General features: G+C 35.1%; 2 protein-coding genes across 9 annotated transcripts in view; both read right to left on the reverse strand.

The window, feature by feature from the left end:
* The window catches only part of LOC138693151 (zinc finger protein 708-like), a 74,166-nt gene extending 71,374 nt beyond the window's left edge, over positions 1–2,792 (reverse strand). For 2 of the 8 annotated variants that reach the window (XM_069816838.1, XM_069816836.1), the window contains exons 1-2: positions 2,324–2,789; positions 1,501–1,601 (exon numbers count right to left, since the gene is read on the reverse strand). In XM_069816838.1, the coding sequence (XP_069672939.1) occupies positions 1,501–1,596 (96 nt within the window). In that variant the 5' untranslated portion in view covers positions 1,597–1,601; positions 2,324–2,789. Of the gene's footprint in view, positions 1–1,500; positions 1,602–2,092 lie in introns of all 8 variants that reach the window. The other 6 variants (XM_069816837.1, XM_069816835.1, XM_069816834.1 and 3 more) reach the window with 6 other exon arrangements.
* Positions 2,793–8,593: 5,801 nt separating this feature from the next.
* Positions 8,594–14,829, reverse strand: part of LOC138693108 (zinc finger protein 271-like) — a 68,974-nt gene continuing 62,738 nt past the window's right edge. The window contains exons 5-6 of the mRNA XM_069816740.1: positions 12,371–12,453; positions 8,594–10,918 (exon numbers count right to left, since the gene is read on the reverse strand). Coding sequence (XP_069672841.1) covers positions 9,925–10,918; positions 12,371–12,453 — 1,077 coding nt within the window. The 3' untranslated portion in view covers positions 8,594–9,924. The remainder of the gene's footprint in view (positions 10,919–12,370; positions 12,454–14,829) is intronic.

The raw sequence follows: 14,829 nt of genomic DNA on the forward strand, positions 1-14,829 counted from the left end.
GTTTAGAAGACTATGTTATTGGATGCATAACTTAATGTAGTGTGATTTGATTGGCTGAAGTGTTGTGTATTCTTATTGGGTGATGTGTCTTCCGGTATGATTGGATGGTTGTGGTTAAGTCATAAAGCGTTGTGTGTAGTTATTGGGTAATGATTTTTCCAGTATGATTGGATGGTTGTGGTTAAGTGATAGCTGTATGTTACGAGATAGAATTCCTCTAAGTCGTTGGCTGTATGATTGTAGTTTGTCGTAGCTGATGCGTGTATTATTCTCATCTTGTAGGTGGTCTATTGCTGTGAGTTGTAATAGATGTAGAATTTCGTTTTTTATCTGTATAGAGTTGAGAGAGGAGGATATTGAGTACTATTTCGTGAATCACGGTAATCTTAAGGATTGCATGATTTGCGAAGTGTGTTGCCATGAGATGAGAGCAAATAAGACGGATCTGAACTTCCGTTGTGGGAGATTATACCGTAAGTATGAGAAACGGAAGAAAGTTGGTCGTTGTGGTACCTTTCTGGCACTTAGTGCTGTGGACGTTTTTCGTTTAGTTGCGTCATTGGATATTTGGGAGAATATATGTGTAAGTGTAACTATCTAATGGAAGAGAGAATGTGTGCCTTCTTTAGAGCAGCTGCAGCCCTGTACCTCCGAATTATTAAGGTAAGGTTCAACATGTTTGACATTGTTTGACGAATTTGTGAAATTGATTCAGTCTTTGTGTGGCTATTTTGATTAGGTTAGGTTATTGCTGCTTATATTTGTCCTCTTGAAAAAGGAGTGAAAATTAAGGTTTTTGATAAAAAAAATTACATTAAGTTTTTTGCGGTTTACGTTGTTTTCCTACTTTTGTTTTTAAGTTATTTTGAAAAAGGAGGTAAAAAATGTAGGGTTTTGGGAAAGAATAAAATTTAAAATCGCTTCTGTAGCTGTTATGCATAATTACCGAAAAAAAAATACTATGGTCCATAAAACATAGGTGAGACCAGTAACTCAGAACTTCCACGGGTTAATAGCGTAATCACAGTAGCAATATCAATAATCCATGGGGACAAATTCCTAATACTCCCAGCACGTAAGAGCTGACCACTAGCCTAATGCCACCTTACCCACAGCAGACGTGTAAGATCCTACAACAAGCACTAAGGATAATGTGTAGCCAGCAAATTAATCTCCTTTCCAGTTCAAGCTGGTTTTCGAGACCGGATTATATTATGAACTGTTTCTCTGCACTTCTATCAAGATGCAATATTAGTCAGTTCCCCCACACTAGTTGAATTTCATAAGAAAAAATTTCTTCCTACGTGGAGACTCCAACCACGCGCATTTCATATCGCCAGTCCAAACTATGACACCTTATACCATACAAATGCTACGTGAGATTCTAATTTAGTCTACTAAATATTATAGGCTAAGGTGTGATATGCATGCTTTTCTCGCACTGTTAGACAAAAAATAAATAAATAAATAAATAAATAAAATACAGTCTCTTCAGTTTACCTCTGATAAAGTGTTATTCTCCCCTATTTCGTACGTGTCAACATGTGGTTGTAAGCCCAACGTATCAGCATCAGGTTCTATCTTGATCACATCCATCACAACTGAAAGAAAAGGTTCCGTAATTAACAGTCATTGACACATACTGAGCTGTGAGGAGAAACTTATTTCAATTTCCTATGACATATTGTATTTTACATTTCTATATATGTCTGTAATTAATAATCATGTTACACAACAATGTGAACATGTTTAGTACATGTGTAATTATGACTTAAAATCAACCACATTGAGTTTATGTACGGTATCTACATTATAGGCCTACTGTACTTCGAGCACATAAACCTCTCTATACTAATGACTTTACTATTCTTGATGATTAAATTAAATGCATGTGCTAATACATTCATGTTATTATAATTGGTTATTTTACGACGCTTTTTCAATAGCTAGTTTAGAGCGTTTGCATGAGATGAAGGTAATATTAACGAAATGAATCCATCTAATATTTTCCGTCTATTTTCAAAGATAAAAGATAGATTTCATTGGATTCAAACGTTTTGACACAGGACTACTCAATAAAATGAATACAGACCTAACACTTTGGGTTGAGCTGAGGTCAATACAAATCAGAAATCTTGTAATCCAATATGTAAATTTTAAGACTATCATACTTTTCCTAGAACACTAATATACCTGTACTTTATGTTAGCCTAAGCTATGGTTTCAACGTTCATTGGTAATGATTTTGTAGTTATATTCTGGTTGGTATTAGCGTAACTAGATTTACTGAATGAGACAATTTGAGGGAAAAACGAGTAAATACCGGTAAAGATCTCACTGGCAGTGCATGAGATGGCCGCGCATGCGCAGTTAACAATCTCACAAGCTGCTCTTGGCCATCTCACACGCTTGATGATCCTGTCCCGAGCACGTAGGCACGTTACCGTGCGTTTTTTTTTTTTTTTTTTTTAAGCAAGAACGTTCTTTTATTATATTTGCTTCACCGTCGCTGCAGGAGCGCTGTAGCAAGCGTGCATCAAATCAAAACTTCGCTTTACGAGTTTGCTGCACAATCCATCATGGTCTCTCGTCAAAACATACATTCCGCCATGATGCATCGTGCAGCAAACTGGTAAAGCGAAGTTTTGATTTCCTGCACGCTTGCTACAGCGACGGTGAAGCAAATATAATAAAAGAACGGTCTTGCTGCAGCGCTTTACATCTTGCTTAAAAAAAAAAACGCACGGTAACAAGCTTCAGTTTACTAGCATGAAGTAAATACCGGTAAGGATCTCACCTGCAGTGCATGAGATGGCCGCGCATGCGCAGTTAATCTCACAACTGCTCTTAGTAATCTGACACGCTTGATGATCCTGACCGGAGCCTCTCGTTAACTAAATTAGTTGATTTTAGATTACAACGTAGCTCTATGTCTAAGCTACAATTTAGTGTTTGAATAAAGTCGATAGCTCAATTCTAAGCATAATTTTTACTTTCTCAAATACTGAAAAATGTTGGAAAAACTGAAAATAGTAAAAATGAAGTTAAAATATAAGTTCAAGCTAGGTAACAAATAACCTACTTTTATGCTCCTAAAGCCCTCCTGCAACATAGGTAAGGTCCTCTTCTTGTGTACGGAGAGAACTTAATCTTCCAGTCTTTACTAAATTACTAAGACAATTTTTTTTATTGATTAAAGTTCTCGTTAACACTTTGTTAAAAACATAAAATTTACTCTGTCACACGTTATAAGTGTTAAAATTGTTTAAAAAGGTATTTACCTTCGACAGACGGCCCGTTTCGACGCTATTTGTCGTCGTCTTCAGTGTCTCTTGAACCACTGCTGATTTTGGCTGTGCAGGTTGTGATCACACTTCTTTCGGAGGAAGCTGTAGTAAGCCAATGCCAATGCCAAGGCCAACTAGATAAGTTGTGTTGCCTTTGGCTTGAAGACCATTGCTATATGAATTTCAGGTCTGCAAGGAATAAATGCTTTTTTTTTTTTAATCTACATAAATAGTTTTAGCCTAATTCATTTTCTAATCGTTCTTTGTTGAAACTGAATATGTGTACAGAACCTTATTTCATTTCATCACAAAAAATTTAGTTGATATCCCATAAAGCTATTTTGGGTAGCATATCAACACATCTTTTCAACATCCCCAAAACGCGTTTCCATGTCGAAACTTTCATCTTCAAGCTCTTGCTTACCTAAGAAGGAAACAACTTCAATAAATCTCTCAATTACAAATCTATTTTAACTACTGAAGCTTTCCTGGCGAAGTGATTTTTGGAATCTTTTTCGGGCTTCTAGCCTGGTAGAAAGTTGGTGATACACCGACGTTTTGTCCTCGTCTTGAGGTAAACGAGGAAGATGAAGATCCTCGAAATTGCTACAAGTCCGAGAAAGTTTCCAAAAATATATTTTGTTCCAGAATTTCATTGTATTGATGGCTTTAAGCTTGGGTCCTTCAGAAATTGCATATTCAATTCTTCCATGACCTAACAAGAGAAAACCCTCTTCGTTATGAAGATGTCTTCCGTAATTCTGATGTTTCTCGGCTTTTCTATCAAACTTTTTTGTGACACAGACTCCCATAAGAAGCTGATGACCACTCAGGGAATTAAGATATCATGTATTACAAAACGGAATCTATATTGAGTAAGAATAATGATGATCCTCATGTTCTTATCTGCTATAAGAATTAGTGTAAAATTTTGTCAAAAGTTATAAAAAATGCAAAGAGAATGTAAGCTTGTCTGAATGAAAAAATTCGAAATTCAGGTAGTACTAAGATTAAGCCTATTTGGGATATTAATAAAAATAAAACGAATCGATAACCAAAGAATGAAAATATTACTTATATTAAAATCAATTATTGTAAAATAGAGAACCCAAAAATAATTGAAAATCATTTTAACGACTTCTATATAAATATTATTGAAAACTTAAACATTCCAGATTGTGCAGGAGATGCTGCAATTGGTTACTTAACCTATACATTTAACACTGAATTTCTAATGGAGGGGGAAAGGAACTGGCAATCGTACTCTACCCATGCCTTATAAGTAGTGCCTTCTTGGTGTCACTTGTTAGATTCAGACGTGTCTTCGGACAGTTGACTAAACAACAAAAGCAGCAGAAATTATGCATGTGATGAAACATCTGAAAACTAAATATTCCTCTGGATATGATGAAATCCAAGTAAAGTTCTGAAAGCTTGTTCTGAAATAATATCACCTCCATTCAGCGATTTATGCAGGTTGTCAATGCAATGCGGTATTTTTCCAAAATGGCTCATATATTCAATAATATAACCAATATACAGAAAGAGAGATAAATGTATTATAGCTAATTATAGATCGATGTCATTATTAACACCATTCTCAAAAGTGTTTGAGAAAGTTATGTATAATAGATTACATCATTATCTGAAGCCCAACAATATATTAGTTTTAGAACAGTTTGGATTTAGGAAACAAAAATCTACACAGAATGCCACTTTTAGGTTGGTGGTTGAAATACTAAATTCTTTATTAATGCACTGCCTAATTATCTTAAAGCTTTGAGGGACCATGAGAAAAGATTTAATCAAATTTCTACATACTCATACCTTTTGACACAACTGATGAAAGGTTTATACTTGTAAATTGAATTATTGTACTTAATATGAAATGTACAATTTTGTGCAGCTCAAATAAATATGCTTGTAAATTGAATTAATGTGTTTACCATTTATGTATTGTTTATTTATGTACAGCTTAACTGATGAATTGTATATGCTTTAAATTGAATAGTAGTCTGTATAGCACAACTAATGAATTGTTTATGCTTATAAATTGAATTAATCCACTTGATATAAATTGTATAATTTTGTATAGCTTGACGAAAGTAGTATGCATGTAAATTGAATTAATATGTTTACTATGTACTGTATATTTTTTTCTATAATTTGGCTCATGAATTATATATGCTTTAAACAGAATAGTAATCTGTATTCCTCAACTGATGAATTGTTTATGCTTGTAATTTGAAGTAATTTGCATGATATGTGCTATCAATTTTTGTGTATCTTAACTGATTTAATTGTATATGCTTATAAACTGAATTAATCTACTTAATATGAATTGTACAATTTTGTATAGCATAACGAAAATGTGCTTGTAAATTAAATTAATATTTACTACCAGTATGTATTGTAAATTCTTATAGTTTGGCTAATGAATTGTATATACTTTAAATTGAATAGAAATCTGTATACTGATGCATTAAAACTTCTGATGATGCGGAAAATATGCGAACCACCATTATAGCTCGACTGACATCATCTGGCTGACCTTTCACCCAGCCGCTAAGTCCCAATTCGTCATTATCAGCTTGTTGAATTTCTCTTTGGTGTCTCGAGTTTGTCATCTACTCTCAATTAGTGGTCGACATAACATAGTTTTCACTAACCTTAACAATGATTTCATCAGACGTTGCAACACAGTAACTGAAAAAATCATGAGGATCGTATCCCAGTTCCAAGTAGCTTGGCATGCCCGCGCCCCAGCTGGTAGGTGATAAGTACTGCACTAGCGCTGGAGTTTCTAGTTCAAAGCCACAGGAGTTTTGGTACTACAGTAGCTCAACTGTTGAATAATAAGTTAGTAAATTTAATAATCTGATTGCTATGTACTGTATATTTTTTTGTAGAGCCACCAACGTAGCTTAGTCACCAGAGTCCCTGGCCTGCTGATCCGGTGCTGGGTCCCCGTTTGGACTCATTGTTTGGTTGGTTTTTTCCCCAAGGTTTTCTCCAGCCGTGGGGCAGATGCTGGGTACTCTATGGCGAATCCTCGGCCTCACCTCACTTCATCTAGCCAAAAATTGTAATAATGTAAAATTTTTTTACTTGTTTCACATCTTAAAGCTTCAATGGTAATGTAAGATCTATGGAATACTATAAATAAAATGAAACGAAAAGAACAGGCACTTAATCAAGTACAGCCATGTACAGGGAATGAAACACGAACGACTAAAAGAAAAATAATGAGCAGGAAAGGAGATAGGAGGCCCAAAAATACAAGAGAGGGCCACGAGGACTTTGCAAGAACGAGGACTATAAGTACGAGACTGGGTGGATAGGAGTTTATGGATTCTGAGGGACCATATGAAACAGAATATTATGATGATAGCCAATGTAGTGATATTATTTTCGCCATTTTATTTGTCTGACTTTCATTCTCTGGTAGAAAAACTGAAAACCACATTGCGCAAGAGATCTGATGCTTAGTGTATCAAAATTCAGACAAGAATTTATCGCAAGACGAATGTTGAATACACGCAATATTTTCACCATATTTAAATTGTCTCACATATACATTTCACGAGGATTTACCGCCAATTACGGACTTTATGTATTTCCGAAGATATTGTGAGTAAAAAATGTCATATAAACATGCGTCCTAATCTCAATATTTTCAGATTTACACTAGGCTATTTTGAAGTTATTTATAAAATACCATTATTCTTTAGTTTTAAGAGTAAAACAATATTACAGATAAAAATGTAACTATTCAGGAGTATCATTTCTTTAATTAGCTAGTATTTTGAAGCTAAAAATGTGTTGTGAATTCCATAGTCGCTTCGTACAGAATTTTTTCTTTCGATTTTTAACTATACAATGATATTTTTCTTATGATTTATTTTTTATTTTATTGGCTTATTTTACGACGCTGTCTCAACATCTAGGTTATTTAGCGTCTGAATGATATGAAGGTGATAATGCCAGTGAAATGAGTCCGGGGTCCAGCACCGAAAGTTACCCAGCATTTGCTCGTATTAAGTTGAGGGAAAACCCCGGAAAAACCTCAACCAGGTAACTTGCCCCGACCGGGATTCGAACCCGGGCCACCTGGTTTCGCGGCCAGACGCGCTGACCATTACTCCACAAGTGTGGACCTTATGATTTATCACAATTGTTACAAATCGCACCACTCTTGTAAATTATTTAAGATTGTACCTTATGATGCATAATTAAACTGTAAAGAATCAAGTTCCTATAAAGACGTTTGATTTGTAAAAGTTTTTGTGATAAGTGGGTAAGAATAATGTAATTTTTAGTTAACAATTGAAAAACAAAATCTGTACAAAGAAATTAACAACACATCTTTAGGTTCAGAACACTAGCCAATTTAAGTAATGATACTTTTCAATAGTTCAATCTCTATTTGTAATATTAGTTTACTACTATGTTATGCCAAATGCAAGGCACTAGAAAACAACATATTAGTTTACTTCAATATATATAACTTGATTAAAATTTAATAAAGCATCTTCTGTCACAGCCTCGTACACTTTCTTACTTTTTAATTTGCGCATTTTCCCTTGTCAAATAAACTGATAACGTCAGCTGATCTTTTAAGAGCTTCTCTCATTTCTGATACCGCATTTTGCATATTTAGGCCTAGTTTAACTTTTTAAGGAAGTTCATTTGGCTGAACAACCACTAGAAACCTGCATTGGAATGGGGCAAAGGGTGTTTAGATAATGCTAGTAATTAACGTCCTTTAATATTCCTTGCGACAATAACCAGTTCTGTAATATTACGGGGAATTCTCAAGAGTCAACTATTGTGATGATGTGAATTCTCAATTAATGAGAGCAAATGCGCGGAAAAACTTTCGGTAGATATAATGTGAACAAATTAAGCTGATTTGTACTTGTAAAAGTCATATAAACTGAATAAAAATAGTCATATTCTTCTGGCAATAGTTGTCGACGCTGACGAAAGCACAGAAAGGCTTAATACTGTTTGTGTAACATGAGAGACGAGCTTAGGCATCATCCGCTTTCCCAGTGCATTATATTGTAACATTTGTATACACATGTACAGAAATCGAAAACAAACGTGTGAACAGCACTGACAGATCAATTACTGGGAAAAATCGTAAATGTTCAAAGTGATATCAGAGTACATATCTGTGGCAAATGAAGTGGAAACTAATATTAATTCAAGTCTTCATTCTACAGTGACGAAGTTATAAAATCGAAGAGGGATATAGGGAAAACAGGAATGGCTAAAAAAAAATGAATCCTTCATGGAGAATCTTTATTTTCTAAGTGCCGTACAATGGTTTGACAAAAGCAAATCATTATCGGATTTAATAATAATAATGTGGTTTTATCGGACCATCGATGTTCAGTAGGTATTGTCAGATGTTTACAATTAAAACTAAGGAAGGAAATCAGTATGTATATGAAGAAACACTGTCCTTCAAATCCTCATATTTAACAATATATACAAAGTGCTTAGGAAAATATTTGGGGCTAAGAGAGCTGAAGTTACAGGAGAATGGAGAAAGTCACACAACAAAGAATTGCATGCATTGTATTCTTCACCTGACATAATTAGGAACATTAAATCCAGACTTTTGAGATGGACAGGGCATGTGGCACGTATGGGGGAATCCAGAAATGCATACAGAATGTTAGTTGGGAGGCCAGAGGGAAAAAGACGTTTGGGGAGGCCGAGACGTAAATGGGAAGATATTAAAATGGATTTGAGGGAGGTGGGATATGATGGTAGAGACTGGATTAATCTTGCTCAGGATAGGGACCAATGGCGGGCTATGTGAGAGCGGCAATGAACCTCCTGGTTCCTTAAAAGCCAGTAAGTAAGTATACAAAAGAGCACAAGAATCGCTTTTCCAACTATGTTGGCAAAGAAGAATTTTCACAATTCCTGAGTGTGTGAAATGCTTCCCATAGACGTTACACAGTGACGGATAAGTTCATCACCTTTATGTACACTCAACAATTTGCTAGATATTGCTTCTCAATTATATTCAGAATCTTCATAATACCGATTCTTTTCTAATACGAAATCCTAGTCACTTCGTGATAGCGCACATAACATCAACTATACCCATTCAAAGAAATATTACCAATTGATCTCGCATTAAAATGTTATCAGAAGCGTGGATGCATTCCTACAGTTTGAAAGTTTTTGATTGTAAGATCTCCCACTTTGAAAATTATTTATCAGCGATATCGTGTTTGAAAGGTATTTTGTTCGTGTACGTGTGTCCATCTCTTCTGAGGTTTCGCGAATTTGAAAAATCTTTCTTCAAGACTGCTTATCAATTGCTTTTTCCGTCCGTTTACTTGTATGGATTTTGAGAAATCCAGACTATGAGGACTACTGCTCACTGTTATGCCATATGACTGACTTTCAGCCCGTATGTGTGCGTATATGACTGAGAAAGACCGATTTTGAGAAACTTTTCCCACACGTGCGTGCATACATAGGTTATAAGTCTTTCCAATGTTGAGTAACGTTTTCGAAAGGTATTCATTTCAATAGTTTTTGACTATTGTCCGTGTGTAGATATGATGTGAGAAACTAGATTCGGGGGAATTTTCTCCACAGATATAAAATTTCAATGGTTTTCCTTCCTGTGCGTGCGTAAATGTGCTAAGAGATAGCTAGGACGTGAGAAACTTTTCCCACAGGTATCGCATTTGAATGGTTTTTCTTCAGCATGCGTATACAAATGAGATCTTAGATGTCCTGGATCCGAGAATCTTTTCCCACAAGTTTCGCATTTGAATGGCTTTTCCCCCGTGTGAATGCGTACATGTGTTTGGAAATTTCCCAATCGTGAGAAACTTTTCCCACAGGTACTGCATTTGAATGGCTTGTTGCCCGTGTGTGTGCGTTTATGAATTTTGAGATTTCCCGATTGTGAGAACGTTCTCCCACACGTATTACACTTGAATGGCTTTTCGCCCGTGTGCGTGCGTACGTGGCTTCGGAGATGTTCCGAAAAAGTGAATGTTTTCTCACACAAATCACATTTGAATGGCCTTTCGCCCGTGTGAGTGCGTGCATGGGTCCTAACATGTCCCGATCTTGAAAAACTTTTCCCACAGGTATTGCATTTGAATGGCTTTTCGCCTGTGTGCTTGCGTACATGAGTTTTAAGATTTCCTGAATGTGAAAATGTTTTCCCACACGTATCACATTTGAATGGCTTTTCGCCCGTGTGCGTGCGTACGTGGATTCTGAGATATCGTGATCTTGAGAAACTTTTCCCACACGTATTACATTTGAATGGATTTTCGCCGGTGTGAGTGAGTGCATGGGTATTGAGATTGCATAATTCTGAGAAACTTTCTCCACAGGTATCGCATACGAAAGGATTTTCGCCAGTGTGGGTATGTACATGGGTTCTTAAATGTTCCGATTCTAAGAAAGTTTCGCCACAGGTATTGCATTTGGATGTCCATTTGTCGGTGTGGCTGCGGGAATGTGACTGGAAATTGCTCTTTCTTCTACGGAAGCCGTCAAGCGCACTTTCGGAGGAAGGCTTCTCTGTGGAGAGACGTCTGTGCTTCTCCTGTCGTGTTCGAATCCTGTCAGTGCACAAATTACTGTAATCAAAAAGTAACCATTAGTGAAAGTTACGATCCTCAAGAACTGAAATTATGCGAAATGGCGCAATGTAGAAATTCGTAAATAAATAAACCGAAATGTGAGCATTATGCATAGAATATCAGAGCAAGAATTGCAATCCTCTATTATACGTTGACATTCCTTAACTCCGACATTACAAATTAAATAATCATAATATTAATAGAGTGAGGGTAAAACAATATTTGAGGAGTTATATGTACAAGATACGTATACCTCTATAAGCCCTTTTAGGCATAATTCATTTTCTTGATCCCCATAATCATGTTGGCTATCTTGCAAAATTATGTTTCAATATCTCTAATACAGCGATCATGGCAATCGATTGTTTATCTGCATCTCATGATACACAATAACATAAATTTTGTAAAGAACACGTCAGTCGTCAAGAGTCTTTCAGTAAATCATGTGACTATACACAAAACATGTGACATTCATCTTAACCGTGAAATTGTTCAAAATCAGTCTTATCAAAGAATGGCATTTTCTCCACATGACGGGGTTGTAGTATGTTTATCATATTGTGAGTCTTACGAACAATTTTCCTTCACAAAAAGATGTTCAATTATTCCATTGGAGATAAGTTTACCATCAATTTCCATTGTACAACTTAATACTGCCAAGGAAAATGACCTCACTGAAGAGAAGATGGCCTGGTTTCAAGACATACTCGCCAAGGCAAACCAACAAAACATGGCAGGAGAAGGAGGAGAGCGAAGTGACTCAAGTAAAGAAGACTGATGAGATGAAAGATGACAAGCAAGAAAAGTTCGTGTATAATTTGTTAAACTATGGTCAAATTATTATAGACTCCACATCAATCTATTAGAAATTTATTTTCGATTATCTTTACTTTGTATGGCTATATTATTATTATTATTATTATTATTATTATTATTATTATTATTATTATAGGGACGTAAAACAGCTATTTGGAATTAGTTTTATTGTACGGTATTAAATTCCTGTCATTAATATTATATGTACTAAGGGCATATATTGACACATTTTAAAATGCAAGCTGACATTTCAAATATTACAGTATCTATTTCAAAGAATTGTCTCCAATAATAAATGATTATGTTCATTACTGCATTCATTAAGATAGTTTTTTTAAGTACATAATACAGGCACTAAACCAAAATAAAAATTTCAAATGTCATTTCTTCTAAACATAAGTTTTCTGGTATACGGCTCCTGTACATTTAACTTCTCAATTACAATTGCGCTTCTGCAAAAGACATGCTCTGCAGCAAATTTAAACTCGTATTATATTTATATCCCAATTCTTCATCCATCTAGAGCTGTGAAGAATGATTTAGCTTCTTCAAAAGTGGAAAGTTTAAATTGTAATATTTTTGTACTTCAACCAGCGCAACAAATACAACATGAATACATGCAACCACTCTCACCTGTCAGTCAAGACTACAGATTCCTCTGTCTTTACTTCCAGCTTGATCTCGTTTTTTACTGTAACTACGTCAAAGCTCTCTTCCTGAAAGAAAAATAATGTAACAGAAAAGAAGGTACTATTTCAGGTATAGTAATAAAGACAAGATACATCTAGATGTGAAATATATGAGCAACACAAAAGGCTATACAAAATGGAAACATAAAACGTGTGAACACATGAGTAAGGAATTACAGTTACAACCATTAATTTACATCATCTACAATAATCAGAAAAAACTAGAAATGTTATGTCTAAGACTGTGAACTCTGCCAAGAGAAATAACCAAGCGAAACACTAGAGAGAACATTCAATGTATTACTGGCACACATAGCCCATACTTTCTATGATGATGATGATGATGATGATGATGATGATGATGATGATGATGATGATGATAATGGAGAGAGATTGAAAAGCTGAGAATCACTGTAATACAATCAATTTAATACTATCCTTATACAGAGTGAAAAGCAATTAAACCGACAAACTCCGGGAGGTTGTATGGGACACCAAAACAAACGGTTTTTTCTAATGTCATAGTTCCCTCAGAGACTTTATTAAACCAGCAGACGGCGTATGCGTTCTTCAGTTCATGATGACTGTACAAATTCACATTTTGTTGTACGTCTTGACCCAGCAGGGGAAATAAACGATAATCCTCAGGTCTTTCACACGTTAGACAATCCATGTCCCGCCAATGTAATCTTTGTGTACAGGTCAATGGAGGTATTTTTCAACATATTTCGCAGTGATTTTGATATGTAAATGTTTCATAAGAGACTCAAGCAATAAAGCATGACAATGGTTTGTGTTACATTAAGATCTGGTGTCCTCGCGAAATAGTGCCTCACAACACAATATGACAATACAGAACAACTCCCGGAGTTTGTCGGTTTAATTACTTTTCACCGTGTATTTGACAGCAAAGTATATCTGGCATTGGAGATGCAGTGAAGAATGGTTGAGGTCCAAATAAAAGAATAGGGAGAAAATGGAATTCAGTAATGGGCGACATCACAGCACATACCTTTTTGGATGACGATTATGATAATGACGACGATAATGCTAGTGAAGAGATTGATGCAGGGAAATTGATGACCTCAGGATGATTGAAATTTAATACCAAGCTCGTATTGTAGCATAGAGTGCATCTTGCATTGCAGTTACAGTCAGTGATATAGCTGCAAATTAACATGTTTAAACCTAACGAAATAGTCAAGTAAATAAAATTGTATAAATTGTATTGAGAATAAAGATAATTCCTTTTTCACCTTCGCAAGACTAATCAAAGAAATTCAGTATCCTGTAAGTTGACTTCTGAGTATTACAGTAGTTAAAAGAGTCCTATGATTAAGAAAAATAATAATTATTTTCAGGCCATATGACTAGGAAAAATAATAATTAATTTTCTATGTTGTAAACAAATACACAATTATTCCTGAATAGTGTTGAATTTGTATTACTGCTACTGTAAATAAATTTTTTTCTGCACGAAGAAAATCTTTGAATTATCATCTATTATACACGTAGACCTGTATGAAAATTTGTTTAATATAACGATAACCACTTAAAGTGAGGCTAGTAATAACAGTATCTCAAGTCAATACTTTCTAATATGACTCCATATACACACAACTTCCTGTGTCCATCACTCTTTTTTCTTCAACGTCCTAACTCTCTCTTACATCCAATTGTCGTATTTCCATTATATTCATTCAGATTTCATCTGCCAGTTGCACATCATTATCTGAACATTGGTAACATAAGATTCCAGTCGGAATCCCAGGTTTAAGTGTACGGTAATAGTAATTTCAAATGTTATTCATAGTGAACAGTGATGGAGTTTTAGGAAATGTAGAGGAGTACTCCCACTGACCTCGCAAATATTACATCCTCCTCATCATTATCATCAACATCATCATCATCATCATTATCATCTTAGTGTATAATACATTCACCCACCATTGGTACATGGGCTCTGTGATTAGTGATATTTAAAAGTATATGCTGTTGAAAGAAACTCGACATAAAAAACAGGAACAGGACCATATGATGTACCTGTCACATCAGCAATATCCAAGATGCCTTAATTTCTAAAGTAAACTATCTTATGCAACAGCCAAAGGCAAATTTTAAAATATGAAATAAAGAATACAACAGATATCTGTTATAATAGACATGCATTGAGGACTGCGTATCATAGTTAATATCTGTCATGGATACTACAAATGCGGAGTTCCTTGTATCAGATAATTACAATTCCGAAGGTTATTAAGTAAAAAAACAACTTTACGAAAGTACAAGCTCTAACACAGCTAACTTAAAAATCCTGTCTGCAATTATAACTAATTGGAAATGAAAAAAACTACATTAGCAAATTTGGAATCACGTAAATAGAACATATCCATACATAACCAA

This window comes from Periplaneta americana, chromosome 17, assembly GCF_040183065.1.
Source record: "Periplaneta americana isolate PAMFEO1 chromosome 17, P.americana_PAMFEO1_priV1, whole genome shotgun sequence".
Taxonomy (NCBI): Eukaryota; Metazoa; Arthropoda; class Insecta; order Blattodea; family Blattidae; genus Periplaneta; species Periplaneta americana.